Source organism: Bubalus bubalis, chromosome 17 (genome assembly GCF_019923935.1).
Source record: "Bubalus bubalis isolate 160015118507 breed Murrah chromosome 17, NDDB_SH_1, whole genome shotgun sequence".
In the NCBI taxonomy this organism is placed as follows: domain Eukaryota; kingdom Metazoa; phylum Chordata; class Mammalia; order Artiodactyla; family Bovidae; genus Bubalus; species Bubalus bubalis.
In genome coordinates, this window is record NC_059173.1 from 783,782 (window position 1) to 811,724 (window position 27,943).

General features: G+C 62.6%; 4 protein-coding genes across 9 annotated transcripts; 3 read left to right on the plus strand and 1 right to left on the minus strand.

The window, feature by feature from the left end:
• Positions 1-3,532: 3,532 nt before the first annotated feature.
• On the minus strand, positions 3,533-5,574 carry YDJC (YdjC chitooligosaccharide deacetylase homolog). The gene is made up of 5 exons (XM_006065586.3): positions 5,176-5,574; positions 4,927-5,086; positions 4,634-4,733; positions 4,376-4,553; positions 3,533-4,177 (listed from the first exon to the last, which is right to left on the minus strand). The coding sequence occupies exons 1-5, from the start codon at positions 5,337-5,339 to the stop codon at positions 3,808-3,810; spliced, it is 972 nt and encodes a 323-aa protein (XP_006065648.2). The 5' UTR covers positions 5,340-5,574; the 3' UTR covers positions 3,533-3,807.
• Positions 5,575-7,738: 2,164 nt separating this feature from the next.
• Positions 7,739-12,263, plus strand: CCDC116 (coiled-coil domain containing 116). Of its 2 annotated transcripts, none has more exons than XM_044930604.1 (4): positions 7,739-8,224; positions 8,868-9,425; positions 9,553-10,167; positions 11,298-12,263. In XM_044930604.1, exons 1-4 carry the CDS (start codon positions 8,153-8,155, stop codon positions 12,090-12,092), a joined length of 2,040 nt encoding a protein of 679 aa, XP_044786539.1. In that variant the 5' UTR covers positions 7,739-8,152; the 3' UTR covers positions 12,093-12,263. The 2 variants fall into 2 exon arrangements, with proteins under 2 accessions (XP_044786539.1, XP_006065651.3); XM_006065589.3 differs by having other exon boundaries at positions 9,553-10,143.
• Positions 12,264-15,001: 2,738 nt separating this feature from the next.
• On the plus strand, positions 15,002-16,932 carry SDF2L1 (stromal cell derived factor 2 like 1). Its single transcript, XM_006065590.3, has 3 exons — positions 15,002-15,244; positions 15,536-15,732; positions 16,520-16,932. Exons 1-3 carry the CDS (start codon positions 15,058-15,060, stop codon positions 16,799-16,801), a joined length of 666 nt encoding a protein of 221 aa, XP_006065652.1. The 5' UTR covers positions 15,002-15,057; the 3' UTR covers positions 16,802-16,932.
• Positions 16,933-21,826: 4,894 nt separating this feature from the next.
• LOC102393963 lies at positions 21,827-27,624 on the plus strand. 5 transcript variants are annotated; one of them, XM_044930611.1, is made up of 8 exons: positions 21,827-23,164; positions 23,369-23,617; positions 23,781-23,904; positions 24,208-24,277; positions 25,125-25,318; positions 25,843-25,865; positions 26,124-26,219; positions 27,391-27,624. In XM_044930611.1, exons 2-8 carry the CDS (start codon positions 23,396-23,398, stop codon positions 27,406-27,408), a joined length of 747 nt encoding a protein of 248 aa, XP_044786546.1. In that variant the 5' UTR covers positions 21,827-23,164; positions 23,369-23,395; the 3' UTR covers positions 27,409-27,624. The 5 variants fall into 5 exon arrangements, with proteins under 5 accessions (XP_044786546.1, XP_044786542.1, XP_044786544.1 ...); XM_044930607.1 differs by lacking the exon at positions 24,208-24,277 and having other exon boundaries at positions 25,843-25,913; XM_044930609.1 differs by lacking the exon at positions 24,208-24,277.
• Positions 27,625-27,943: the final 319 nt, after the last annotated feature.

The following is a 27,943-nucleotide window of genomic DNA, read 5'->3' on the forward strand; positions in this document are numbered from 1 at the left end:
TTCACCGACGTGGCTTGGAGCTCCTCCTCCGCCTTCTGAGTGCAGCCGCCCTTCCTTAGCTCGTCTGACCCTCCGCCGACACCAGTGTCCCGCACCAGCCCGGGGCCGCCGCGGCCCCCACCCAGGAACAGGACGGCCTCCCTCCATCGGACTCTCCACCTTCTTGGAGTCAGGCTCCACGTGAAGCTCGCTCAATAATCTTGACATGTTTTATATTGTTTTGACCGCCTTCTTTTGTAGAAATAAAAATTGACCTTAGAATTTATCGTCAGATGGACTCGTAAGGATCTGAATGTTCGTGTCTTTTCCAAGCAAGCGGGACTGCCCCTGAAGTAGTAGAATCCTGGTCACTGACACCCAGAGGTGGCCAGGGATCCGAGCACCGGGGGTCCCCCCTCCACTCCTGCCGCCTGGGCCTTCCTCCCCCGGCACTCCGTGGGCGAGGCCCAGTGGCGAAGATGACTTAACCTTGGCTTTCTATCTTAATTTTAGCTTTGTGAGTTGAGGTCTTCGGGGCTCGCTGCCTGTGAAACAGCTCGGCTTTACCCAGCGGAGAGGGGGGCGGTGGTGGGGGCGGCCCGCGGCCTGACCACAGCTTCGGTAGCCCCAGGTACGCGCAAACAGGCCTGGGGCCCCGTGTGCCCCACACCCACCTTCTTAGCAGAAAGGCGATGAGGGACTTGATTTCACTCACATGCAGATTTGTTAATAAAATGCCAAATTCTGTCAGAAGCGCTCCAGATCAGCCGCGGTTTGTTCTCCTCGCCGCTCTGAGCCCAGAATTATTGCCAGTCCTGGAAACCCGCCCACCGCTTCGTGCTTCCACCCGAGCAGCTCTGCCGCCTGTCTCCCCTGCCCCCGTGTCTGCAGGGAGAGCGCCCGCGTGCTGCACGCGGCGGCCCCTCCCCTCGGGGGTTTACACTCTGCTTCGCTCCGCCCCTCCCAGAGTGGGCTGGCGGCCTGCCGGGCCCAGCTTCTCCGGTGGCGCGCGCCGAGCCCTCGGGCAGGCGTGGAGCAGCTCACCGGCAGCCTTGCTCCTCCGACCCGACGGCCGGTCCCCCGAGCAGGGGAGAGCTGCCAGGCCCGCCTCCGAGCGAGCGCCCTGGCCCCCCGCCCCTCCCCACCGCGGGCACGAGCCTCCCGAGCCGCTGCGATCTGCTCTGCTGCCCTGAATAAAAGTGCTGTGGGACACGGTCTGCTCGTGTGGGTTTGTCTCTTCCTTTCTGGGGGTAGGGCTGCATGGGCCTCGAGGAGAGAGGTGCAGACACGTTCTGGCCAGGCCCCGGGCAGCAGAAGGGACACCCGGGGCGTCAGGGGAGGAGGGGACATTGACCTCTGGATGTGCGTCTCCTCAGCCACACTTAACAGAGAAGCAGACCGCGGGTCTGAGTAGGGTGCCTCCTGGAAGGAGGCTGGGGAGCTGGTGAGGGTGTGCACAGGGAGGGGCCAGGCCCGTTCCCTGAATTCCAGCCCCAACCTGCCCCGCAGCCCTGGGACTGCAGCCCTCGGGTTGGCTCAGCAGCAGGCCCGCTGGGGCCCTGACAGAGTTCTCCACTGGGGCCCTGCCCTGGGGTCTGACACCAGCTGAGACCCCGACAGCTCGGCCTGCAGGTGGCAGGGGGAACTTCTGGGCCGTCGTTTCAGCAGGAGGTGAGGCGGCCGGCGCCTTCCCTTGATCATCAGTGGGGACCCCCGACTCAGGGCCACCCCGGGCCCCGTCGTCACCCTGCTTTCACTGAGGGGCCTGGCCAGGGGCCCCCACCACCAGCCACAGCCCCTCCCCAAAGCCTGAGACCCCCTCCGCTCCCTGCCCTCAGCAGCCCCCAGTCTCGTCTTCCTCACTCTCAATACACTCCACCTGCGTCTGCTCGGCCTGGCGTCTGGCCCCTCCTGCTCCCTGGACTCCTCTGCCCAGGGCCCTGGACTTGGCGGGGTCCTGTCTGCATAGGGAGGCCCGCGTCCTGCTCCCGCTGTCCTCCCCAGCAGCACGTCTGTGGCACCCTGCAGGGCATCCCTGAGCCTCATGCTCCCACCATCTGCAGCGGCTCCTCCCCGCCCGCTCCCCCACCCCACCAGGAGCGGAGCTGAGTGAAGCCCAGTCCTCACACAGCGCAGTGCCGGCGGGCCCTGTGTGGGAAACGCCGTCTTCCTGGGTGCCTGGCCGGCGGGTGCTGTGAGCCACGCCGCAGAGCTTTGTCCTCCCACTCCCACAGCATCCCGAGTCCCACGCCTGTCCCCCTGTGTGTAGAGACCGTGGGCTCCTTGCAGGCTGTATCCCAGCCGCCCCGTGCCTGGTGGACCGTGGGTAACGGCGAATCCCTCGTCTGAGCCGTCCTGAGCACAGCAGGTTGGACACGAGCAATGCCTCCCGTGGGATCAGGAACCCACCCTCCGCCTCCTCGTCCCAGTCGCCGGGGGCCTCTGCTCCTCTCGCTCTGGCTCCCTGGTGACAGTAGCCTCTCCCGCAGACCCTCCGGCTCCCGTCACCCACACTCTCTCCTGGGCCAAGGGCCGCACGGCCAGCTCCTCTCAGAGCAGCAGACCCCCTCCCAGGGAGCACAGCTAGACATGCCTCCAGGGAGCACGGCAGACCCCCCTCCAGGGAGCCGACACAGACCCCCCCCTTCCAGGGAGCAGACATAGAGCACCCCCTCCAGGGAGCAGATACAGACCCCCTCCTCCAGGGAGCAGACACAGACCCCCGTGGGTAGAGCAGGATGAGAGGGAGAAAAGGGCCCACAGCTGGAGAAGTCAAGTTCCAAGGAAGGATGGGGAGGAGCTGGAACCAGAAAGAGGGGCTGAAGCCACCAGTCGGGATAGGCCCTACCCTCACGTGGTCAGTTAGTGCAGCGGGCTCTTCTGGCCCCAGTGGCTGCCTGACCCAGACTAAGGCCCAGCGCATGTCGAGTCAGTGAGCAGGCAGCCTCACAGCTGTGCCCCCTTCTCTGGGTCTGCAAAATGGGGGCACCGGCGCTGTGACGTGACACTCCATGAGACGAGGACCACGTGGGGCTCCGCCTGCTTCCAGCACCACCCTTGACCCAGGCCCTGGGAGCCCCAACCACAGGGCATCCACGCAACATGAGGGACCCCACATGCACAGAAGACCATCCCTCCTGGGCAAACGTAAAACACTCCTTAGTCTGGGTCAGGCAGCCACTGGGGCCAGAAGAGCCCGCTGCACTAACTGACCACGTGAGGGTAGGGCCCATCCCGACTGGTGGCTTCAGCCCCTCTTTCTGGTTCCAGCTCCTCCCCATCCTTCCTTGGAACTTGACTTTCCAGCAGGCGTGCAGGACCTTCTCAGGCCCGCCCCCTGGGGCAGCAAAGGACTGCTGACTTAGGCCTCCCCCAGAACTGTAGCCTGCGAGAGATTCTTCCAACCCCCACTACCTCTCCCCAAAGAAAAGGATGAAGAGACCCGAGGCACGGGCAGAGCCGAGGTGGACCACATTGCTGACCGCTCCTGGGAGAGTGACCTCAGGGGCCCAGAGTGGCGTGCTCTTGTGTGTGGGAAGGTTCCTGGGCCTGGTTCACGGGAAACATGCTACTTTATTAACACAGCCACCTCTACTCCGAGTGCCCACACAAGGATGATGCCAGTGGTGTGACGGCCCCCACGCCTGGCAGGGCCCAGGCCCAGAGGTCACGGCTGCCCCCCACAGCCAGAGCGCTTGCAGAAGCTTGGCCCCGCGCCATGAGGACCTGGGCCCAGAGGTGACAGTGTTCAAGCCCAGAAACGCGGGCTCTGGGGCCGGGTTTCCTTCCTGCGTGCCAAGGACATTAACGCTCAGCTGTCTGCCAGGGTCACGGTGGGGAGGGCTCCACAAAGGTTTCCTGAGTGGCTCTGCTGGCGGCCCCCTCTCCGGGCCTCTTGCAGTCTAGGTCTTCCAGGGTGCAGAGCTGCACGCCGTCCCGGGCAAGCTGAGCCCGCAGTGCGGGCGCCGTGAGGACACGCAGCTCATGCAGGCGATCCAAAGAGCAGGAGAAGGCGTCAGGGCCCTCCCCGCAGCCCCCAAGAGGAGGCACGCTCGGGTAGCCAGGGTGTGCCATCAGCTCGGCCGTCACTGCCTGGCCAGTGGGCACACCTTCCAGGGCCCGAGCCAGCGCCTCCAGCACTCGGTGCGCCGACATGTTCCGGCCACAGGTGCTCAGGCCCACGAAGACGTCGGTCCACCTGTGGGTGCCAGGGCAGCGGCAGCAGGACCAAAGGGTCTTGGTGGGCAGGGCTAGGCCAGGGACCCCTGGCAACTGGGGTGAGGGCAACGCGCGAGGAGGCCTGATCCCCGTCGAGGTTAAGAAATGGGGAGGGGGGGCACAGCCAGCCAGACTCACAGGGGTGGAGGGGGTTGCGCCAGGGGACTGGGGGCCTTACCGAAGGCCATGGTGGACAAAGGGACCGATGGCGGCGCGGGCGTCTTGCTCCACGGCGCCGGCAAAGGCGCGCGCTGGGGCCTCCAGCCAGGCGCAGCCGTCCACTCCGCGCTCCAGCGGCAGCCTAGTGAAGCGCACTCCGCAGGCCTGCAGGGCCTCGGCGAACACCCGGCACACGCCTGCGGGCGGGCCGGGCGGAGTCAGGGCGAGGCACGTGCCGCACACTCCCACCCCGGCGTGGGAGCCCCGTCCCGCGCACCTGGGAGCACGTGCACGTGCTGGTGGCCGTCCACGTGAGTAGGGTCCCTGCCCAGTAACTCCCGGAAGCGGCTCAGCTGGGCCTCCAGCTCTTCTCGCACCTGGAGGGCGAAGGTGAGTTATCTAGCACAGGTCCGGGAGCAGCTCCCCAGGGGACCCCGTCCCCGCGCTCCGCTGCGATCGTCCCTGCGTCTGAACCAGGGAGGCATCCGGCGGCTCCAGTCCAGCCCGTAATGGTCCAGGGCACCCTCGCGGCGCAGCCCTGGGCGTCTTCCTGCAGCCGCACCTGCGCACCTGGGGCAAGATCACTTCTCCAGCCGCCACCGCCCGCCGGAATCCCATCTTGCCCAGGAAGAAGCCCTCGGAGCCGGTCAGCGAAGAGGCGCCGTGGCGGGCCGGGCCCACGGGGCGGCCCTCGGACAGGTTGGCGTGGAGGCCCGTGGGGATCTGGTGCCTGCGGGCGGAGCGCGAGCGGGGAGCATCGGCGGCGCGGACGGCGGTCCCCGAGCCCGCCCCGGACCGTGCAGGAGGGCCGCCACTCACCTGCGGGCCAGTTCAGCCGCGCTGTCGGCGGCCGAACCGTTGACCAGCAGGGACACGCTGGTGACAGCCCCGGCCAGGAAGGCTTCCACGATGCCCTCGTCGCGCCGCGGGCAGTAGCCAAAGTCGTCTGCCGTGACCACCAGCCGCACGCGAAGCCGGGCCATGGTGCCTCAGTCCGCTGGATGCGCGAGGGCCCGAGCGCGCGGGCGGACGGTCCAGGCCCCGCCCCAGACGTCGCCCGAGGCCCCGCCCCGACGCACGCGCCCGCGCTCGGCCTTTGTTCTCGCCGCCTGCCGGTCCCGGGGGTCCCTGCAAGCCGGGCGCCCCGCCCCACCCCGAGCGCGGGACTTGGAGTGACTGCAAAAATGCCTCATATGTAAAACGGAAAAATCAAACCTGGGGAAAAAAAAAAAAAACCAACCCTCTTACCCTCCCCCAAGGTCACCACCGTTCACTTTCTGGGTCGTGTCTCCTGGTATTTTTTTCCTCTAATAAATACACCCAAGCTTTCTGCTCTTCCACCCCCAAGTTTTTTGGTTTGTTGTTTGAGGAGACAATGATCACATCAGTGGCATTCTATCGTCGTAGTTTCTTTTCTTTTTTTTGATACTATGAACTTTTTCATGTCTTTATTACATAACTATTTCTTTTACAAATTGTTTGTCTTTTGTTGATTTTTTGAAACGAGGCTTTTTCTTGACTTGTAAAAGCTCTGAACAAAGAGAAAGCCTGTACCAATGGTTTTATTTGAGAAGGCGTCCGTCCCAGCTTCCATCTCTTGAGCCCTGTGTCAGGCCACAACTTTACATTTTCATGACCTCCTTTTTTTCCTCTGATCCAGAAAAACTTCCCTTACCAATGACTTTACAGTCACCATGGTTGACAGCCAGCGTTTTCATTTGGTGAGACTGGGAAGTGCAGTACCTGAGTCCAGCCTATGAGGTGGGTGACTTCATTCCTGCGTTACAGATGAGGGCACTGCAGCTCAGAGAGGGCTAGTGTGTTGGCCTGTGTGACTCTGCGGGCATCAGTGGAGCTGGGACTGCCCTCTGGAGCGCTGGCCTGCCTCTGGTCGGCTCTGGTCCTCTGCGCCCTGCTTGCCCTCGGGGCGGAAAGGGCAGAGCTGAGCTGGAGAATAATGGTTAACACCCACCTCTGTGGGGGCGCAGTAAGAACTGGAGGCCTTAAAGAGTCCTTCACCAGGCCCTCAGCATAAGGACGATTGTATTCAATTTTGTTCAGTCGCTCAGTTGTGTCCGATACTTCGTGACTCCATGGACTGCAGCACACCAGGCTTCCCTGTCCTTTACCATGTCCCAGAGTTTGCTCAAATTCATGTCCATTGAGTCGGTGATGCTTGTCTAACCAGCTCATCCTCTGCCGCCCCTTTCTTTCGCCCTCAACTATCAGGCTGTTTTTCAGTGAGTCAGCTTTTCCTATCAGGTGGCCAAAGAGTTTCAGCTTCAGCATCAGTCCTTCCAGTGAATATTCAAGGTTGATATTTCCTTTTAGGATGAACTGGTTTGACCTCCTTGCAGTCCAAGGGACTCTCAGGAGTCTTCTCTGTCACCACAATTTGAAAGCATCAATTCTTCGGTGTTCAGCCTTCTTTATGGTCCATTTCTCACATCTGTACATGACTACTGGAAAACCATACCTTTGACTAGACGGACCTTTATCAACAAAGTGTTCAATAGTGATGACTAAATTGTGGGACTTCAATCATCCTTCTCCACTGGGAAGCTGGTCCTGGAAAGTCTAGAGGCCCTGAGATACTCAATTGGAAGGATGAAATTCACATTTATTGAGCACCTACTGATATTAGAAAGATCATAGAATAGGGGTGAGAACCACAGTTCCTAACTCCAGGGAGCATGAACTGATAATCCATTAACCACATGGTATGGCAAAGTGTGGGATGGGGTTTGTGGTCATTTGGTTGGGGGGACGAGCCTTCTGCGAAGGCTTCTCCTAGGAGGTGACAGCTGGATGGATTGCATTAGGAAGAGCCTTGGGGCAGACAGGTAGGAGAGAGAGAGGAGGGCAAGATTTACAGGTTTTATAAGACTGCCAGTGTGTAGGAAGATTAACTTCATCTCCAAACCCGTGTGAAAAGTCACTCAGCTCCACTTACGGAGACGGAGCAGGCGATTAGAGGGGTTGAGTTGCCCCCGCGGGAAACCCCGGAGCTGGGAGTTGATGCTAGTCTGTGATTTAAGAGGCGGGATTCCTTCCAGTCCGCCAGGGACAGAAGCTGGGATGTCCACACTGCGCGAGTGGAGGACAGTCCGCGAGCAGGAGCCCAGGACACTCAGGGACCAGAGAGGAGCCGACGAAGTGCTTGTGTGACCTGGGGGGAGGCGGTGGCTCCGTCTGTTAGGCTCCCTCCTCCAGGCGGGACCAAGGCCATAAGCAGCAAGCCGGGCCCCCAGCGCCGACTAGGAATGTGGGCGGGCCAAAGCCGCCGCCTGAGGGAGGGGCCCCGCGGGCCCCGCCCCAACTATTGTGTCGCGGGAGCCGGCGAGCGAGCGGCGTGGCGCAGGCCAATCAGGACGCAGGATGCAAATGAACAGGCCCCCGGGCGGCCCCGAGCTGCTCGGACGCCCTGCGGAGGGCTCGGACCGCAGCGGAGCGCGAGCCCAGGGGTCACCGGCTTGGTGAGTGGGTTGCCGGGGGCCCGGGTCGGATGCCGGGGCCAGGAGGACGGAGGGCGGGCGCAACCGGGCCCAGAGATGACTCTGGACACGGACGTGGCTGAGACGCGCAGGGGCTCCGAGCAGAGGACCTGCCGGACCTGTGAAGGACGCGGGGTGCAGAAAGCCGGGGACCAGCTGTCCACGGACGGACGGGGACGCCGACCCACGGAGGGCGGGGGGCACACTCATGCCATATCCCCGCCCGGCGCAGAGAGGAATCCGCGGCTTCACCGCGCAACCGAAGAGAGAGGAGGAGGCCAGCGGGCCCGGCCGTCGGCACCATGGCCAGCTGCCGCCACCATTCGGGCTACCTGGCGGACGATGAGGCCGGCCACCCTACCTACGTGGCCCGGGTAAGTGGGGAACCCACCGTGCTCCCCAGCAGCCCACACCCCCCCCCCCCCCCGTTTCTCATCCCCCACGGATGTCCTCTCTGGGCCCCATAGCGACCTCTTGTCTTCAGCACTCCGCCGCCGCCCTGCTGGGCTCTGGTCACCTCTGTCAGTCTCCTTCCCTGTGCCGACCCCCAGGGGCCTGGGAGGACCCCAGAGTGAGAACAGAGTCTCCTGAGGGCCTCCGGCTGGAGATGCAGCAGCCACTATGGGGCGCACAGGGCTCAGGACCGCAGGTGGTCTGGAGACCGGCAGTGGGGCAGTGCCGAGGGGTTTTGTGGTTGCCCAGTCATGCCCTGGGTGAGGGCACAAGCGGGCTTTCAGACTGCCCAGCCACGTCTTGTGTATGTGAAGCGTACACGTCAGGGAAGCTTCAGGGCCACCCTGAACGGACCCCCATTCTGCAAGAGAGGGACCTCAAGAGAGGGCATCGTGCCTGAAGCTGGCAGAGCCAGGGTCCAGAGCCTGAGCTGCCTGGCTCCAAAACCCCGTTCATTTTACTGCCCAGTCCCCACCCAGCTCCTGGTGCCCTAGGAGGACCCCCGGGAACACCTTCCCCCGCCATGGAACCTCCTTGCCCACCCTGACATGCCTGTCTGCTCAGGTGCAGCCACCTAGGAAGTCACTGTTCTCGGAAATGGGCCACGCCTCCAAGCCGGGCCACAGGCCACACCCGCCTTCCTCGCATGATCCCTCTGGCAGCTCAGGCCGCTGCAGAAACCCTAAGGGCCCTCGACCCTTTAGGAGCTTCCTGGATTTCCTTGTCGAGGGTCAGGTGCTGGAAAGCCTGCAGACGGTGGTGGAGGAGGCAACGGAGCGCATGGCCACCGTGAAGACCGAGGCGGGAGTGCCGCTGGTGGAGGTGCAGGACCCCGTGGAGGTGCCGAGGGGCGGGCGCCGGGCGCGGGCCCGGCCCAGCCTCAGCACCCTCCGCCGGCACCGCGCCCGGCCCGGCCTCTGCGTGGGGCGCCCCAACAATTACCCCTCCCGCTCCAGCTCCATGTCCGACTCCCGCAGCAGCTGCACAGCCGCCGACTGGCCGGGCTGCCACAGCCGGGACAGCGACCTGGGCTCCCAGGGCCTGGGCCGACTGCCACCCGTGACGGACCAAGTCCTGCTGGAGAAGAGCCTCAAACGGCTGCTGCAGCTGGAGAACCGAGGGGTGAGGTCAGGGGCTGCGGACCCGGTGGGGGGGGGGGCGGTGCGGGGCTGACCCCAGCCGGGAGCCCAGCACCAGGCCTTGCTTGGCCGCCCGCGGACGTCTCTGAGGGGCCCCCTTCTCTCTGCAGAGAGGCCTGGGGCAGGCCTCCTCCCACGGGGACTCGCTGCTGTGGGACTCGCTGGACAGCCAGAGCAGCACCCAGTGGACCGTAGAGCAGCCCCTGTCGTGGTTCTCAGGCCCGCTGGGCTCGAGCTGGGACACGCACGAATCGTCAGAGCTGGGGCCCACGGAGCGCGAGCTGGGCTTCCTCAGGCGGCAGCTGAACAAGGAGATGAGATCCCTGCTGAGCCATCCGGCGTCGTTTGAGCTGCCTGGCTACTGTGCGCTCCGCGAGCCCCATCGGACGCTGGACTTCCTGGCCGAGCACCACCTCTTCCCCGCCCTGCAGAACGTGGTCAACCGGGCCGTAGAGAAGCTCAGCGGCGCCCGCCGCCGCGACGGCGGCCCGCTCTTCCCGTCGGAATGGGAGACCGCCCGGGAGTCAGACTCCAAGATGGCCACGCCCACGGACGGGGAGGAGCTCTACGAGTCACCGCCCACCACGGCCTCCAGCCCCCGGACCGAGCAAAGGAAGAGCCAGCCCAAGGGTCGCGCCAAGGCCAAGGAAGGTGGCTCTCCCGTGCCTAGCCCTCAAGTGGCCACCAGGTTCCGGCTTGAGGTGACAGCCACTGAAGAGCCCAAGGTTTCTCCATCCCTCCCCAAGCAGGAGGGGCTGGACCGGGACCCCAGAGTACAGAAACCGTCCATTCCCGCCTCGGAGCCCCTGAGCTCCGGCCCGCGGGCCCAGCCCTGGCAGAGCCCGCACCTCACCGCGCCCGCGCCCTGGGAGGTGGCGGAGGCGCCCTTCAGGCTGATCCGCGGCGCCCCCCGGGCCTTGGTTCCGCTGGCCTCTCGCCACCCCTCGTCTTCGAACCCCTTCTCGGCGCTGTCACCCCACCCCTCTGCGCTCAGGGGCCCCTCTCCATCTCGGGCCCTGCCGGAGCGGGAGGTGACCTCCTCCAGATTGGGGCCCGGGGTCTTGGGGCCAGGGCTGCAGTGCAAGGGGTCCTCTCGCCACCGCTCCTAGCGACCACTACTGTTACTGAAAAAGGACCCAGGTTTCTTGCCAGGCCCTTGTGGGCACCACCTGAGCCGGGGGTGGGGTGGGGAGCTGTGAGCTAACGAGCCCAGAGTCTGGTCCTAGCCACTGCCACGTGTTGTCAAAGATGAATAAAGGCTATTTTTTATTCTGGGTTTTTTTTTTTTTTTTTTAACGTTTGTACGTGAGTCTCGGAGGCCCTCCCAGAACGGGGAGGGTCCTGTCCCTTGCGGACAGCGGCCTGAGCCCAGAGTAGGGCCCTGTGTCTGAGGTCTACCCCCTGTGGTCCTGCTGTCCAGGGTGGGACTCTCCAAGCGAGTCTGCACGCCGAGAGGGCTTTCCTCGGGCAGAGTGTGGAGAGAGGACATGGGTGGCCTCACCCTGGCGGCTCCTCTGCGTGGCCGCCAGCCTGCTTTCACCCCATCGGGGTTCAGGCACGCTTCCCTCCTCTGAACCCCGGCCTGGGTGAGGGTCGTGCAGACCCCCTTTTGACTACATGGGGACTGAGGTCACTGGCCTGGCCCTGGGCATGACTTACCGGGGTGGGTCGCACATGGGACCCCAGCCCAGCTCTCCAATGGGCCAGTGGAGCCGACCTGGTGAGGCTACAACCAGTGTGGAGCGGGCGCTGTGCCGTGTGGGTGCTGCGGAGGATGCTCTGGGTGGGAGGGAAGCCAGAGGGCAGGCAGGGATGGATGACCTGTCTCTCTCGCCCTCCCCCAACTCCTGCGCAGAGCCCCGGCTGCAAGTTCAGCAAGAAGAAGCCACTGCCCTCCATCCTGTCCAGGTCCAGCAGCGTGTCCCAGCTCTCCAACCCCTGGCACGAGGAACTCGTCGACTACCTGAAGGATCAGGCCGTGTCCCTGCTCGTCCACAAGTACAGCTTTGAGAAGAACCTCGCCGACCAGCTGGGCTTTATCTCCTTCCCGGTCACTGAGGCGCTCATGGACCTCTACCTGGGCTTCAAGAAGGTGAAGGGCTCACACATCCACCTGTCCTCCACGGTTGACTGGCACTGCCTGCTGCGCCGGCTGGAGGAGGCCGAGTCCAGCCGACGCTCGTCCCGGCTGGCGTTCCCGGCCCCCTCCCGACCAACCTCCCAGCACAGCACCCCCCGGCGAGGCATGGGGACCCCCGCCACGCCCTCCGAGGTCTCCGCCAGGGGCCACAGGATCCGGGATAAGCCCACGGGGCCCTCCCGCCTCGACACGAGGCCCCAGGGCTCCCGGCCACACCCCCCACAGGAGCGCTCCAGGCCCCCAGAGGCCAAGCGGTTCCTGTCCCCCACCAAGGCCGGCGTGGCCTCCCATCCGTCCGAACAGACAGTGGACATGGAGGACCGGCAGAGCATGGAGGAGGAGGATGAAGAGGAGGAGGATGAAGAGGAGGAAGATGAACAGGAGGAGGAGGAGGAGGAAGACTTCTTTGGAGATGAGGACTGGCCCCAGAGCTCCCAGGAGCCTCCAGGGGAGGCCACAATCAGCTCCCCCGTGGCAGGCTCCGGGGCAGGCCCCAGTGACCCCTTGTGAGGCCCCGTGCGGCCTCACCAAGCACTGCATGGCCCACTCCTCCTGCCACCGCCGACCACTGCTGATGCACCTGCCCTGCCCGAGCAGAGGTCAGAATGGTTGGTACCCACGAGCAGCTTCGCTGAGCCTCTCGCGGGAGCCAACAGAAAGAATAAAGCTTGTGTTGATGCAGCAAGGTTTTCCTGTCAGAGATCTCAGATGTCCTTCCACACATCCACCCCCTGCCCCCCACCCAGACCCTCCGGTGGGCTGAGCCCAGCCTCCTGGGCAGCTGCCAGTGCCCTGAGCCCTGTGACCTCCTTGGCTCTGCTCCTGGCTCTTCTCTGCTCCAGTCTGAATCTTCCTGGCTCTTCAAACCTCTTGAAAAAGAACAAAGGTGAAAGTCGCTCAGTCCTGTCCAACTCTTTGCAGCCCCATGAACTAAACAGTCCATCAAATGCTCCAGGCCAGAATACTGGAGTGGCCAGCTGTTCTCCTCTCCAGGCAACCTTCTCAACCCAGGGATTGAACCCCGGTCTCCCGAATTGCAGGCAGATTCTTTACCAGCTGAGCCACCAGGGAAGCCTCTTAGGACTCATTGTCTCCACCCCCACAGGGCCCCTGGGATTATTGCTTCCCCTTCCAGAGAGGGGCGGCTCTGCCAGGACACACACGCCCTCTGCTGGTCGGTCAGGCTATGGACTGGCTGCCCCTTCCGTAGCGGCCCTGGGCAGGACAGGACAGCTCTCTCTCTCTCTCTCTCTCTCTCTCTCTCTCTCTCGAAGGGTCTGTGGACTGGGCTGGTGCCCTGGTTGGAGGGTCTCACGTCCAAGGCCCTCTCAGAGCTTCTGGCCATCCTGTATCCCCAGGTCAGCACCCTCCTCCCCTCTGCCTTCCTAGGGCAGCCTGCCGTCCTCACCCTGCCCCTGCCCCTGCAGCTCCAGGGACTCACGGAGAGGCACGTTGGCTTCCCTGACTCTATCCCTGGGGTCTCTGCTGCTCTTGGATCAGCAGACAGCTCTTTATTCCAAGCAGCAGTTCTGGAGTCCATGTTCTTTTTTGGGGGGGTCCGTGGGATTTTAGCTCCCTGACCAGGGATCAAAGCCACACCCCCTGCAGAAGCAGCAAGAGTCATAACCACTGCACTGCCAGGGATGGCCTGCGCTGGTCTTTAGGCACTGTCTTCACCTTGCGGGGAGATTTCCTGCTGTGTCCTCACCGTCGTCTGGTCCCAACACAATGGGAAGCCGTTGGCAGCTTTCAGCAGGCACCTCGTGTGACCTGATTTATGCTTTTTAATAAAAACCACTTTCTTGGGTGGAGTGTCTTGGGAGGGGCCTGAGTATCAGGGAAATCTCAGCGGTGTGGTAGCTATCTGGAGGGGGACATGGGGTACCTTGGTTTAGGGTGCTGACGGGGACTCAGGAGATGTGCCTTCCAAGCTGTTCGGAGTCAGAGCCATCAAGATGCGTTGGGGTAGATGGGAGGGGTGTGGTGAAGAGAGGAATCAAAGATGGATCCCCAGTTTGGGGCTTGAAGAGCTTGTGAATTTGTGAACACGGGTGGCATTACTCAAAATCAGAAGTCGAGGGTTGAAGCAGTGGGAAAGAGGCTGCAAGTTCTGGTCTGGTCATACTACATTTGAGATGTTTGTTGGTGTGTCTGGATTGCACTCTAGCCCCTCTGCCTGGGTTGGAGGCCCCTCCAAGACAGGGTCTACTAAATCCAGGGCAGACAGCATTTTAGACACTGAGTTGTTGAAAAGATCAAGGCACCTTATCCTACATGGAATTCCAAATAAAGACAATGTTAAGCCTGAAAACTGGGACTTCCCTGGTGGTCCAGTGGTTACGACTCCACGCTTCCACCGCAGGGGGCATGGGTTTGATCCCTGGTCAGGCAACTAACAGCCCACATGCTGATCAGCAGCACCGAGTCAGGGGGAATATGAAAACCGAAAACTAATCCATTGCTGTAATTTAAATGAATCTATCCTGGATTTTCTGAATCCTAAATTCTGGATGATTTAATCAAACACAGACCTTTTTTTTTGTTTCTCCCTGCTTTGCTGGTGCCCCAAGTGCTGAGCAGTCAGCCGTTTCCTGGGCTGGGCTGAACTGAAGGGCCTAGAAGTCAAGGTAAGAATATTCCACGAATGAATAAATAAACAGCCGTGTAAGTTTCCCGCCTTCCAGGACTGAGCAGACAGCTCTCTGAGCAGGCAGTGAGTCCCCAGCCTGGGGCACATAGTCACCAAGGCTTGGTTCGCAGTCATTTGGTCTCCCAGGGCTCCGGGTTCCCAAGGCAGCTCAGGGTCTTCTGATGACTGCTAGCCTCTACATCACAGCTCCCTGCTGCCCTCTGCTGCCCAGTGGCCTAGTGACCATGAGATTCTGCCCAGGAAGGGCCCAGGGAATTCAGAACCTCCAGGGTCCAGGGACACTAATGTGACCCAATGTCAGGGGGCAGTGGTCGAGCGACTGGAGGATTAGGTCCAGGGACTGAAGGAGCATGTGTCCACTCGTGACCACATAATCTAGTAGTCGAGCAACCTCAAGCCCCTGCAGCTGTGGACCCGGGGTCCGAGGGGGACACCATCACTGAGGGCCAGGGGATCTGGGATCAAGGTGATCGGGTGAACTGGGTTACTGAGCCCGGCGGGCGCTAGAGCGGCGCCCTAGCCGGCAGCCGCCTGGCATCCAGCACTCCCGCGGCTGGGAGCCGCCCGGGCCTCCCTTGGATCCTCATTGGTCAGCCCTCGGAGGCGTGGACCAATCAAAACGTTCCTCGTGTCGCCAGGGCCCTCCCAGCCGCCTCTCGCCGAAGCTGGGGGCGGGTCTCTCCGGCGCGAACCCAATGGCAGCAGAGGCGGAGCGCCGTGCAGGGCGGCGATTGGCTGCTGTGGCGGGCCCTGTCAGAGTCCGGATTGGCCGGCGGCGGAGACGGAAGCGACCGCGGGCCGAGTCGCCGGACCCCGGCCGGGGCGATGTGGAGCGCGGGCAGCGGTCGAGCTGCGGGCCCGGCGCTGCTGGGGGTACTGCTGGCCCTCTCGCTGTCGGGGGGCCGTGCCGCCAAGACCGACGCGGGGCTCGTGACCTGCGGGTCGGTGCTGAAGCTGTTCAACACGCAGCACCGGGTGCGGCTGCACTCGCACGACATCAAATACGGATCCGGTGCGCGGGCCGGGGCCGGGGCCGCCCGACGGCGGGCTGGGCGCTGGGTCCCCGCGGGCCAGGGGGCTGGGGGTCCTCAGGGCAGGAGGCCGGAGGTTTCGAGGGCGCGGTCGGGACGCCGTTCGGAGCTGCAGACCTGGGAGTGCGACCAGAGGCGGGCGGGGGGCGGGGAGCGGCTTGGGGAGCCGTTGGGTCCCAGGGTCGAGGTCGTCGGGAAAGCGGAGGTTGTCCAGGGCGAGGGTCGGCGTTGCCACGTTGACGGCCAACCCGGGGATGGGGTGTCGTCCCCAGGCAGCGGCCAGCAGTCGGTGACCGGCGTGGAGGCGTCCGACGACGCCAACAGCTACTGGCGGATCCGCGGCGGCACGGAGGGCGAGTGTCCACGCGGGTCCCCGGTGCGCTGCGGGCAAGCGGTGAGGCTGACGCACGTGCTCACCGGCAAGAACCTGCACACGCACCACTTCCCGTCGCCGCTGACCAACAACCAGGTGAGCGCCCCTGGCTTGTGAGCGCGGGGCCTGGGCACCTGCTCAGAGCCCCAGCTTTTCTCTGTGAAATGGGAGCGTCAAGTTACAAGCGTTTGCCCGGCGCCCACTCTGGGGACAGAGAGATGACCCCCAGCGGCGCCTACCCCTGGAGCCCTCAGCTCCGCGGGGACACAGCTGGAAGAGCCGTCTGGCTGGAGAGCTCCACTCCTGGGCAGGAGGTGGACCCAGGAGGGGGATCCACACAGCTGTTGCGGTAGAGAATGGGAAACTCCGCGGCGAGGAGGCACTCAGGCCGGCCCTGGAAGGATGAGAAGGAATCCAGGGAGGAGATGGGCGTCTTCCCAGGCCTGGGCAAGAGCCTGTGTGCGAGTTCATCAGAACTGGGAGGGCAGTGGGGCTGGAACAAAGGGTGGTTGGGGGCTTATCCAAAGAAAAGGATGAGATAATAGAGCCTTGGCTGTCAGGCTGAGAGGCAGACATGATGCTGAGTGAAGGTCAGAGGGTTTAGGACAGAAGGAACTGGAGGAGGAGGGAGGCGGGGAGGTCTTGACTCCTTGGGGGCCAGTGGTCGCCACCCAGGCAGGTGAGATGGGGTGTGTACGTGTTTGAAGAACCCATGTTGGGGGGACTCGGGGTCGGGGGGGGGGGTGGTCCCAGTTGGCAGCTGTGGAAGCTGAGTCTCAGGGAGACGTACGGGGAAGTGAGTGCCACTGCCAGGCAGGTGCCCACAGGGGACTCAGGGCTCCCTTCGTCGCGACCGCTGTCCTCACCCCGTCTGCCCCCACAGGAGGTGAGCGCCTTTGGGGAGGACGGCGAGGGGGACGACCTGGACCTGTGGACCGTGCGCTGCTCAGGGCAGCACTGGGAGCGGGAGGCCGCCGTGCGCTTCCAGCACGTGGGCACCTCCGTGTTCCTGTCGGTCACTGGCGAGCAGTACGGGAGCCCAATCCGGGGGCAGCATGAGGTGCATGGCATGGCCAGTGCCAGCGCCCACAATAAGTGGAAGGCCATGGAAGGCATCTTCATCAAGCCCAGCCCAGAGGCCCCTGGGGGCCATGATGAGCTCTGAGTGCTGTGGACCGGGGGGTGGAGGCCAGCGGGGGGCGTTGTCTGCAGACGACTCTTGGGGGAGACTTTGGCTTTGTAGGGGTTCTCAAGTGCCTTTATGATTAAAGAATGTTGGTCTGTGGTCGCACTTAACCGTGAGCCTGGGGCTGACCCGAAGCTGACAGCTGGTCCCACTCAGCATCTCTTCCTCAGTGTGAAAGCTCTGTCTCCAGCACAGCTGGTAGCTGAACCCGTCCAGACCTCTCTGATGCTCTTCTGTGCGCTCTCAACACTGCCCAGGGCCATCGCAGCCCCCTCCCCCCACCCTCAGATGGCCTGATATGCTCCAGCCCTCGAGCTCCATGAACCTTCCTGATAAGGGCTGGGGTCTCAGCAGATTGCAGGAGCCCTGCTCCCTACCAGTTGGGATGGGCACAAGCTGGCCAGTCCCTCGTCCCTTGAAGGGCATCCCTTCCTCCTGACACCCTTCCTCTGGCAGTTGCGACAGTCTGGACCCTTGCCTTTGACCAAGCACTGGGCCAGGACTCTGCCCATCTGGTGGAGATTCACATCGCAAGATTTGTCTCCGTGCAGATTGGCACCCCACATGCTCAGCTGGCCCCAAACCCCGGAGGCCCTAACAGAACTTCAAAAGATATTGCAAGGGAAGATAACCACAGAGGACTGCCGCTTGCAGACATCTGAGAAGGCTTCCTGGAAGAAGAGTCACATTTTGAGCTGTCAAAGGGTTGAAACTTGAAGGAACAATAAATCGGCTGGCCCTTGACAGAGGACGGTAATAGCAGTTTTGCTGGTGCGTGGGTGCCCTCTAGAGGTGATGGCAGAGATTACAAGCTGAAGGACTTGAGCTGCTGGGGTTAGAGGGTGCCACTTTCTGGCAGGAGAGGAAGAGCCCAAGGAGAGGCCAGGGGTGGCAACCAGTGGGAAGGGCCTTGGAGGAGAGTGAGCACCTGACTTCTGAGAAGTCAGTTGGCCTTAGGGCATGAGAGAAAAGCTCTAGCCAGTTGTGAAACCTGAGAGGAGGGAGGGTCATGATTACCCCCTTTACTCCCCTGTCCCTTCCCCCAGGAGGTCCTGCTCTGCTCCAACCTTTTGAGCATCGTTTACTACCCTCCACTTCTCTCCCACTGCTCACCTGACCTGAGACAGGCGTGCAGGCCGTTTGTTGGGAAGTGATCCCAGGAAACACTGGGGAAGGAGTGGGGCTGAGAGGAACCCGCAAGGCAGCCGGTAGAACATGCAAGTGGGGGGCACTTATCCAACCAGGGCACCTTCTCTCACTGGCTGAGGGCTGCGGGGCGGTGGGGGTGTCCCTCTGCAACCCTTCCCACTTGCCCTGGATTCTGCAGGCAGAACGAAGCCCTCAGGCACTGGCGTCCAGCATCCTTTCCATAGAGGTGAGTGCTAATGGGGTGTGGGCGCCTGCAGTGTGGACCACACTGAAAGTCCCAGGAGCGGTCCTCTGGTCTATCCCTGGCCCCACTGGGCTGTGAGAGCCCACTTCTGCCTCTGTTACCGCCCTGCCACCACACACACACAAGTGAGGAGTGTTAGTTAATAGCGGACTCCAACAGTGCACGGGAAGAATCCTCGGGAAATCGAGGCTGAAGCTGTGAGAGCAGGTGAGGTGGCCGCAGGCGGAATGCAGGACAAGACCAAAAATTAAAACCGCAGCAGCAGCCCATCTCTCGTTCATTGAAAACTAAGTGCCAGGCACTGGGCCAGCGATTTACACAGCGTCTCATTTGCTCCCAGCAACGAATCTATGAAGCACAGCACGTTCAATTATCGTCTTAATTTTTCAGAGGAGGTTTACCGAGGTTGCTAAAGATGCAAACCCAGCTCTATCTGCCTTCGGAAACATTTGCTCTCAGGCTCTGGACTGAGCGGATAAAAGAGGAGGGGGCCCAGATGCGCAGTAGCTTAAGTACTACCCTCTCCAACACACACACACTGCAGCTCTGTGAGGGCCGGCGGCGCCATGTCCCTCCTCCCGGGTCATCAGTCCCCCGGGAAGCACTGAATGACTGCTTATCCAAGATCACGCAGGGACCCGAGTGGCGCCCCCTTCCCTGTGCCTTCCACGGATCCGCAGGGCTCCGGGGGCGGGGGTGGTGGTGGAGGTGGGCTCCAAGACCTTGTCCCGCACACAGCCCAGGCCCGCCCGGTGGTTTCAGACAGATCTCATTCGGTTCAAGTCCGGCGATGCGGTGGGGTTGAGCGGGGAGGGGGTTACCCCAGTCACGAAGCCCACCGCAGCCGAGCACGCCACCGGGGAGGCACCGGGAGCAATCCCAGTACGCCAGACGGGGCGGCCTGCAGCCGCGCCGGCGTAGGCTTGAGCGCTCGCGCGCGCGCGGGTCGGGACATTTTCCTCCGGTAATAGCCCCCTCCGCAGCGAGTCTGGCCGCGCGCCCGGCGCCCCCCCACCGGGCTTCCAAGCACCTCGCCCGGGCGGCGACGAAAACTCGCGGAGACTGGAGCTGCGAAAAGGCGGGCAAAGTTCCCTTTGATAAGTTATGAATGGGGAGGCCGTGTTCGCAGAACTCATTGTTAAAACCGCGGAGCCGTAGCCTCGGCCCGCGCGCGACCAATCAGGGCCCGCAGGCTATTTTGAAATCGCTCCTGCCCCAGCCAACGAGCGCGCGCGGGGCGGAGCCTTCGCCGGCGCCGGCCAATGGGCGCGGCGCTATGCTAAGGAGCCGGGGGCCGGGCCGCCGCCTGTCAGCGGGTTAAAGATGGAGCCGGCGGCCGGAGGGCGCCACGAGGTGCGGGGTGGTCCTGGGGGGCGGCTCGGGCGGACGGCCGCCCGGACCTCTCGCCGCCACCTCCCGAGACCTGCCGCGGCCCGGGGGGAGGAAGGGGCGTCCGCCGCGTGAGTAGCCGGGTCCGAGGTTGGGGCGCGGGACAGGGCGGCCCTCTCCCGCTGGAGGGGTTGGTGTGGAGGGGCGCAGCCCAACACCCCGGGCGCCCCGCTCCGAGCAGGGAACCACAGAGTGCCGGGGAGCCCCCTCGTCCCTCTTTTCTCTGGGCCGCCGGGCAGGGAGTCTCCCGGGACAGAATGAGGGGCCCAAGTTGGGGGCCAGGAGCCAGGGGCCTGGGACGGGGGCCTGAGTTGGCGGGGGCGCGCCGGCCTGGAGTTGAGGGGGGGTTACCCTGCTTTTCTCCGAGGCTCGGGCTGGGCAAGGGCTCAGGGTCGTCAGGCTGTATCCACCCACCCCCGCCTCAGGCGCCAGTGGGCTTCTGACCGCACTGGAGCGCGGGCCCCTCTCCTTTGTGTGTGCGCCCTACCCACGGTCCGCTCCCGCTCAGGTGCTGGAGCCGGCCCTCTGTCTGGGGTCGCATACCCACGGCTCTCCGGAGGGAAGGTCTGGCTCCCCTGGGGGTCCTGAGAACTCCAGGGACGGCAGCCCCCCGGTGAGATCCCCTCCGCGCCCTGCTGTCTAGGAATGGGCCCCTAGCCCCACCCGCTTGTGCTTGCTTCCCGCCCTGCGTGTATGGGGGGACGGTGGGAGTCCCTCCTGCTGGCCGCAGGCGCTCTGACGAGATTGCACTACTGTGCTTTGAGGAGCAGTGCAATGATATTGTCAAAGCATCCGGGACCAGCCTTGGAGACCCCTTCCCCCACACTGCCGCTTCCCTTCCCCAGGCCGGCCCCCGGACCTGCACGCCCTCCCCTCCCCCCTGCCCAGCGAGCTCCCTTCTCCATGGAAACTTGAGATCCTGGCCAGGCCTGGGCCTCTGGGGTCAGAGGGCACCCTTCCCCCAGGCAGAGGCCCCGCCCCAGTGGGCCTGCATTCCGGGTCTCAGATCCAGGCTGACGGCCGGGAGAGGCGCTGGCAGGCCTGCCTGACACTCTTTCCCTGTTGCACTACTGTGCGCCCCTGGCAAGCAGTGCAATGGTGAAAGGGCATCGGTCAGGCCCCACCCACCACCCACAGCGCCTGGGCAGGGAGTCTGGCCACCTCACTCCACTAACCAGCAAGGAGGCGCAGGTGGGGAGCTGGGCTGGCGGGCTGTCCATCGGAGGATCAGAACGGCAGAGCTGGGAGGTTCTCTCCCAACCTCTCCACCTAGGTTGTGGCTGGACAGGGGGTGGGGCAGACTCAGAAAACCTATGGTTTGAAGAGGATCTTTGCAACCAACTCACAGGTAAGACTGGGGGCTCAAGGTTTGGTCAGGACCCTGTGGACAAAGAGGCCCACTGCTTTGCCTGGAGGGTTTGCCCGGCTTCACCTGCCTTGACTTCTGGGGGTGCCCTGAGCCTGGCCGTCCTGGCACGCCTGGGGAGAATGTTCTCCTGGGTCCTCCGCAGGAGCAGTGCTAGCTGGGGTGGATGTTGGGCTCAGGAAATGGAGCCCTGTGTCCTCCACCCACGCCCACTTGTTCTCTTACAGGGATGTGTACTGCCCTGAGCCTGCAGGAGGGACGGTGAAGTGCCCAGCATCCCACCTGCACAGCTGCAATCGGGGGGACTGGAGCCGACCTGCCAAGGAGATTGGCCCCAGGCATGCCTGCAGGGCCCCCTCAGCATCAGGACCAGACACAAAGGATTTTCAAGTGCCCAGTGGCAGCCATTCAAGCCTGTCTCCTTGAGAGGGGGCCCATTCGTGTCTGAAGGGGCATTTGGGAGTACCCTTCATCAATGGCTGTGCCCAGAGGGACAGTGACTTCACCCCCTGCCCTGGGGTAGATTCCCTGGCACCCAGGGTAGGATGAGGGGCAATGACACATGCTTGTCTACCTCCTAGGCCTGACCCCTTGCTCCTGTGCAGACTCTGTACCCCATGGCCAAACATGCCATGCAGCTGTTTCCTGCCTTTGCTGGGAACTCAAGGCTCTGCTCAAATGTCCCCTCCTAAGGAAAGCCTCGGAGAAGGCAATGGCATCCCACTCCAGTACTCTTGCCTGGAAAATCCCATGGACGGAGGAGCCTGGTGGGCTGCAGTCCGTGGGGTTGCTAGAGTTGGACACGGCTGAGCGACTTCATTTTCACTTTTCACTTTCATGCATTGGAGAAGGAAATGGCAACCCACTCCAGTGTTCTTGCCTGGAGAATCCCAGGGACGGGGAAGCCTGGTGGGCTGCTGTCCATGGGGTTGCACAGAGTCGGACATGACTGAAGTGACTTAGCAGCAGCAGCAGCAAGGAAAGCCTTCCCTGGGCTCCAGGGTGCCCAGTGTTCCTCCCCCAGGGCCTGTTAGATCACATTTTCCACCTGTGGCTGAAGCCCTCTTTAGACTAGGAGCCCCTGAAAGCAGCAAACATTTCGTTTTTGGCAGTGCTTGACACGGCATACTTTAAAAAATCCAAAGAAACATACAAAGCATGAAGTATTATAAGCATAAACATGAAGGGGATGTTAACAAGTGCCTGACTGACTCTTAGAGGATGCTTGTCCTGGTTTTAAAAAAGCACATACTATGTGTTTTAGAGTCAGGTCCGTAAGTCACAGGTGGTGGCCAGGCAACAGAATGGAGATTTGGAGGCAGCAGTATCTGAGTCTGCCTGGAGCCCTAGGCAAGATACACAGGCCAGACCTCCTCCTTCCTTGCAGGAGGGAGGCCTCAAAGTGGGAGGAAGTAAAGGCCACCTCCTGGTTGGGGACAGCTGGGGCTGGTGGTTTGGTGGTAGGAGGTGAAAAAAAGTCTCAAGATCTAGGGGCTGACAGGAGGGGGTGTGGGGAGGGGCCAGGAACACACCCTCCAGGGAGCACCCCCCCCCCCCCCCCCCCCCCTTAAGATAGTGGAATGGATGGTGGTTGGTCCCTGGCCAGCAGGAGAGGGAAAGTGAGAAGCAGGTTTTGGAGAGGGTGGAGGGGGAAAGAAGCTGCCAGTTTCTGCTCTGCTGAGTGTGAGACACCCAGGAAACATCCCCCCTGGGGACACATACATGTGGGTCTGGAACCCAGGGAACTTGGGGTTCAGTCAGTTCTGGGTTGGGACTAAGAAGCAGGTAAGATGTCCAAGAAGGAATGGTGAAGACCCTCAGGTGGAGAGGACAGAGGCTGGAGAGTAAGTCCAAAGAAAAGGTGGGAACTCCGGGGCTATAGGACTTGTGGGCAGAGAGACGTCTCCGGGGCATTGATGTCCCCCAGGTCCAACAGATCCTGAGGAGGGGAGCGGCCGGAATGCGGGGGGCCTGGAGACAGCCTGGGGTCCGAGGGTCTCAAAGAGATTGCGAGAGTTGGCCGCCCAGGAACGGGGTGGGCCTGGTCTGGGTGCAGCGGTGAGCTCCCCGTCGAAGCCCGAGGGCGCATGCGCGGAGCGGCGGGCATTGTCACGTGCTGCCGTCTGGCCCGCGGTCTCCCGGGAGTGGCCGGAGTGGTCTGGGCAGCGGCGCGTGCGGTGGCTGGGGGACAGCGGTGCGTCCTGGACCGAGCCCCGACGGGCACTCGAGTTCCGGCCCTCGGGCAGGGGGTGGGGCTGGGCGCGCCCGGACCCCGGGGGTCCCGCCTGGATGGTGGCGGAGCTGCGACCCTCGGGGGGCTTCCCTGTCTTCCAGGGGCGGGTAGGGTGGGCGCGCCCAGACCCGGGGGACTCCGCCCCGACCGCCGCTCCGTCCCCAGGCAGCCAAGCCGCCGAAGCCCTCGAGGATGGAGGTCCTGGACGAGTTCGACAGCGAGTTCCCCCAGACTGTGACCTTCTGCCAGCTCATCTCCGAGGAGGACTTCGAGAGGCAGGCGGCGACCTACACGGAGCGCGCGCTGCGCCGCCTCTTCCGCAGTCTCGACCGCAACCCGGCGCTGGCCGAGCGCGTGGTGCGCAAGGGCAAGCAGGCCGAGTGCGAGCGGCGCGGGCTCCTCTCCTTCCTCTGGGTGCGGCCGGCCGGGCGGGGTCGGGGGGCCCGGGGTAGGGGGCGGCCGGGGGCGCCGGCGTCCCCACCCCCGCCCCGGCGTGGGCGGCGGGGTGGGGACTTCCCGGAGGCGGCGGCTCAGGCGTCTGGCTTCCTCCGCCCTGCCTTGCCCGTGGCCCTCGCAGGCCAAGGCGTCGTGTGCGGTCCAGGGGGAGCTGAACGGCTGTAACAGCATGAGCGCCCTGGAGATGCACCAGCGCCTGGAACAGCTGAAGAGACGCATCCACCGCGTGCACCTCTACTCCCAGGGTGAGCCCACTGCGCGCTGCGCTGGCCCGCCCGACTCAGACCTCCCCGCGGCGCCACAGCGCCTTTCCACGCCTGCTCTGCCAGTCAGGACCCCCGGAGGCCCGCACACTGGGTGGGAGGCAGATTTGTGTTCACATGGGGACAGGTGAGGGTGGAGCTGGACCGGGAAGGCAACCGAGGAAGAGGCCACTGTGTTGGCGTCCCCTGTGAGGTGGCGTGACCTCGCTTTCCCCCGATGCCCTGGACTGAAGAACTGTGTTGTTCTCTGGGGAACCCACTGAGTGATTTGTGTCCCTTGTCAAGGTCCCCTGGTATGTTTGCTTGTTCTCCTCTGCCTGTGTGTCTTGGACGGTTGCTCTGAAGCTGTGATGAGGTTTGAATTCGGTCCTTGGGTGTGTCCGTGTTCAGGGTTGTACGATGGCAATGGCGGTGGATGCCTGGGTGGGGGTGGGGGTAGTCCCACGGCACCCTTTCATCCAACAGCTGACCCCCACAGCACGTGTAGCTCTCAACACAGCCTCCCGAGGCATTGGCCTGGCGTTATTTATTCCTGTTTTATAGAAGAGGAAATGGAGGCCCAGGGAGGTTGCCCAGCATGTGTGGGCCACACCGGAGTGTGATGCTGAATGGGGACTCAGGCCGGGGTGGCTCCGGGTGCAGGCCCTCAGCCTCCCATCAGCGCTCCCAGCAGTGCTCATTCTCTCCAGAGGGCCTTGTTGACCCCTACTATGTTGATGGGCTCCAGATTTGAACAGTAGAAAGACCCAAATTCATGAGGGCGGGGGGAGGCCCCAGGTGTCTTCCTGAGCTCACTTCTGCAGGACTTCCTCCCCGTGGGATCTCTGCAGACCCCCAGGATGACCCGGGGCTGGGTGGCATTGGTGGACTCACTATCAGACTGGCAGACTCCACCGTGGGTGACTCCAGGGTGGGTGGCAGGCTAACCTTGGTGGTGACGCTCCATCGCTTCCCATGGAATTCTGTCCTGGCACACAGCCTGGCGGGGCTCTGGCCTGTGCCTTGGGTGGTTCGGACTTCCCTGTGGGGTGGCCGGGGGGCCAGGGAGATGGCGCGTGCGGGTGCCCATCAGCGGTGGCCTTAGGCGTGGTTGCCCAGTGCCCTGTGTGGGCCTGGCTCCCTTGCCCGTGGGCGTGCCTTTGTCTGCCGTCCCACACCTGTCCAGGCCTGGGGCAGATGCTCATGGACGCCTCCTGTCCCAGATGCCAAGAGGAGGAGGAGGAAGCGGAAACGGAAGAAACCAGAGCGCATCGTCTCGGCCGCCCCAGGCCTGCTCCCAGCCCTGCTGCCGCCTGTGCCACCGCTGCTGCCCACGGCCCCCACGGCGGCCCCGCCACCCGCTGTCTACACTATGCCCAGGGTCTTTGGCCCCTTCCCTCCGCTGCCCAGCACATCGGTCAGTGGCCCGTGGAGGGCAGCCTCTGCGCCCTGCTCAGAAGCACTCCAGCGATTCCCTGGCCCCACGGTAGAGGCTCCCAGAATGTTCTCTGCAGGCAGCAGCAGATGAAGCGGATGATGAGGGCCGCTCTGCTGGCAGTGTTGGGTGGGGGACACACGGGACCCCATCCGCCTGACCTCAGGGCCCTCGGCCGGCCCCCGGGGCTCCCAGGGGATGCCCACCGCCCACCTCTCCTCACGGGGGCCATCGTCCAGGCTGCCCTCGGAGCGCCTCTGCAGCGCCCTTCCTCCCTGGCTGCCCCTCCTGGCTCCTGCTTACCCGTCACCTGCCCCCAGGCAGCGCCAGGGCCTCCTCCGCAAGCTCCCAGGCCCCGTGCCCCTAACACCAAGCCCTGGCTGGCCCCCAGCACAACCTGACCTGTTTGCTGATTGGAAGAAAGGCACAGCATCCCCCTAGTTCTCGGAGAAGGTGCTTCTCTTCCTGAGCAGAACCCCACGCTTGTCCCGTTTCGTTTCCTGCAGCTGGAGAAAGTGGAAGTTTCGAGGTCTGAACTGAAATTAAACTGGACTGGCCTGTCATCAAACCCAAAGAGGTGGGAGGATTTATTCGGGGCCCCAGGCAGACTACAGACGATGAGGCTAAGGGCTTAGGGGAGCATGCTCTTCTCTGGCCCATCCGGAATCCCGGCCTCCCTCTGATGTTCCTCCTACATCCTGAGTGCTCCCTTCCCTCCTCGTCGGCTCGTGCCCGGCTCGTGCCCCCCGCACCGAGGCTGAGCCCCCTGCCTCACCCTGTCTTGCAGCCCCATGGTCGACCTGACCCCCCTGGTCCTCAATCCTGGGGGCTTCCACTTCTCGTACCTGACCAGGAACAATGCGCACGAGCTCCGCTTCCCCTGGTGAGTGTGCCCTGGAGGGATGTGTAGGGTGATGGTCCCTCCCACTTCCGGGAGGTACCCCAATGTCATCGGGGACCCTAGTGCTGGAGAGTGGCTGCCCCTTCCTACTGCTTGTAATGGTGGGAAAGCAGAACCAAACTGCCCCGGGGGCCAACGTAAAGGCGGCGATTCCGTCAGCTGGGGCAGCTCTGCGGTCTTCTATACGTGGTTCTGCAAGTCAGGTGTTTACTGACTGTGTGGTTTTCTTTAAATTACCTTCTTTTGCCAAGTATTTCCCATGTCATTGAGTGTTGAGATTGCAGCTTCATTGCATTAGGGGACTTTTTTTGTTTTCAAACAGCTTTATTGAGGTATTATTCACATGGCATATAATTCACCCATTGAAAATAATACCAGTGCTGGGAATTTCCTGGTGGTCCAGTGTCTGGTGGTACTGCAGGGCCCAGGGTCAATGCCTGGTTCAGGGAACTAAGACCCCCACAAGCTGCACAGTGTGGCCAAAAAAACCAAACCCAAGACCCCCAAAAGCCAGTAATAAATGCAGAACACCGCCCGTTGTGTGCACGGAGCATCACTTACTCAGCCGCTCTCGTGTGTTGAAGGAGCCCCTTGGTGGAGACGGTTCTTGGCGTCCTGCTGCGTGCCCGCTCTGAGCGAGCTGTGCTGCCTCTTGGTGCCATCACCAAAAATGGGTTGTTTTTGTTTTTTTAAAGTTTACAAAAGCAGAACGTATTCTATGAGGAAAAGTTCACAACACAGAAATGAATACATAAAATACGAGAGTCCCAATACATCGGTTGCTTTTGTAAATCAAGGCAGGCTCACACTGCAGCTTGTTTCGTCCACTGCCATACCACTGGGCGTCTTGACTCTCTGGGCTGTAAAGACCAGCTTCCTTCCTTGAATAGCTGCTGCATAGTCCACTGCTGGGCTCTGCTGTGGTTCCTTTGGGCGTTCCCTGACGGATATTTGGACATCTCCGGGTTTACACAATCACAAACATTGCTGCAATGGACAGCTTTGAGCAAACATCCCACGCGAGGGGTTCCAGCAGCAGGAATGCAGCGAGACCATCCCGCAGCCTGGGTTTCGTGGTGTGTTCCTCTGATGGCCCTGTGTGCTCTGTGCGCCTCATGAATCCAAATCCACGTCTTCTGTGTCTCCTGCACAGGACCTCAGTCTGCAGTAGCCCCGCCGCCCCCGAGGAGACGCCGTCCTCGTCTGTGAGGGCTTCCATCTTCACCCCGCCTGTCCTGCTCAAGTTCCAGCCTGTGCCCAGACCCACAGGTGACTCAGAGAATGACCCTGGCAATGCAGAGTCCGTGCCCCACCAGAGGGAGCAGTCACCCCTTCTGTACAGACCACGGCCGGAGGACGAATAAACTCCCCTGCTGGTGTCTTCTTACTGCCGTGCCCTCACTGCGTCTGACCCAGGATCTCAGCCCCGGGCACTCGCAAAGAGCAGTGGGTGAGGGGGCTGCCTGTGCTGTAGTGATTCTGTGACCCCTTTGGGCCTCACTTGATCCCACTGAGTTACAAAACTACCAGTTTTTGCTATGCCTGGCCCCCAAACACAAGCTTTAGAAACAGTGGTCTATTCCCCCCGTGGGATGACAATGAGCCAGTGAGTCGGTTTCCAACTTGGCGCCTCCCTAAAGAGTTTCAAAGACATGTGACTCTGATCACCTTGCATGCTGACCTTAAAATCAACCTGCACGTGAGAT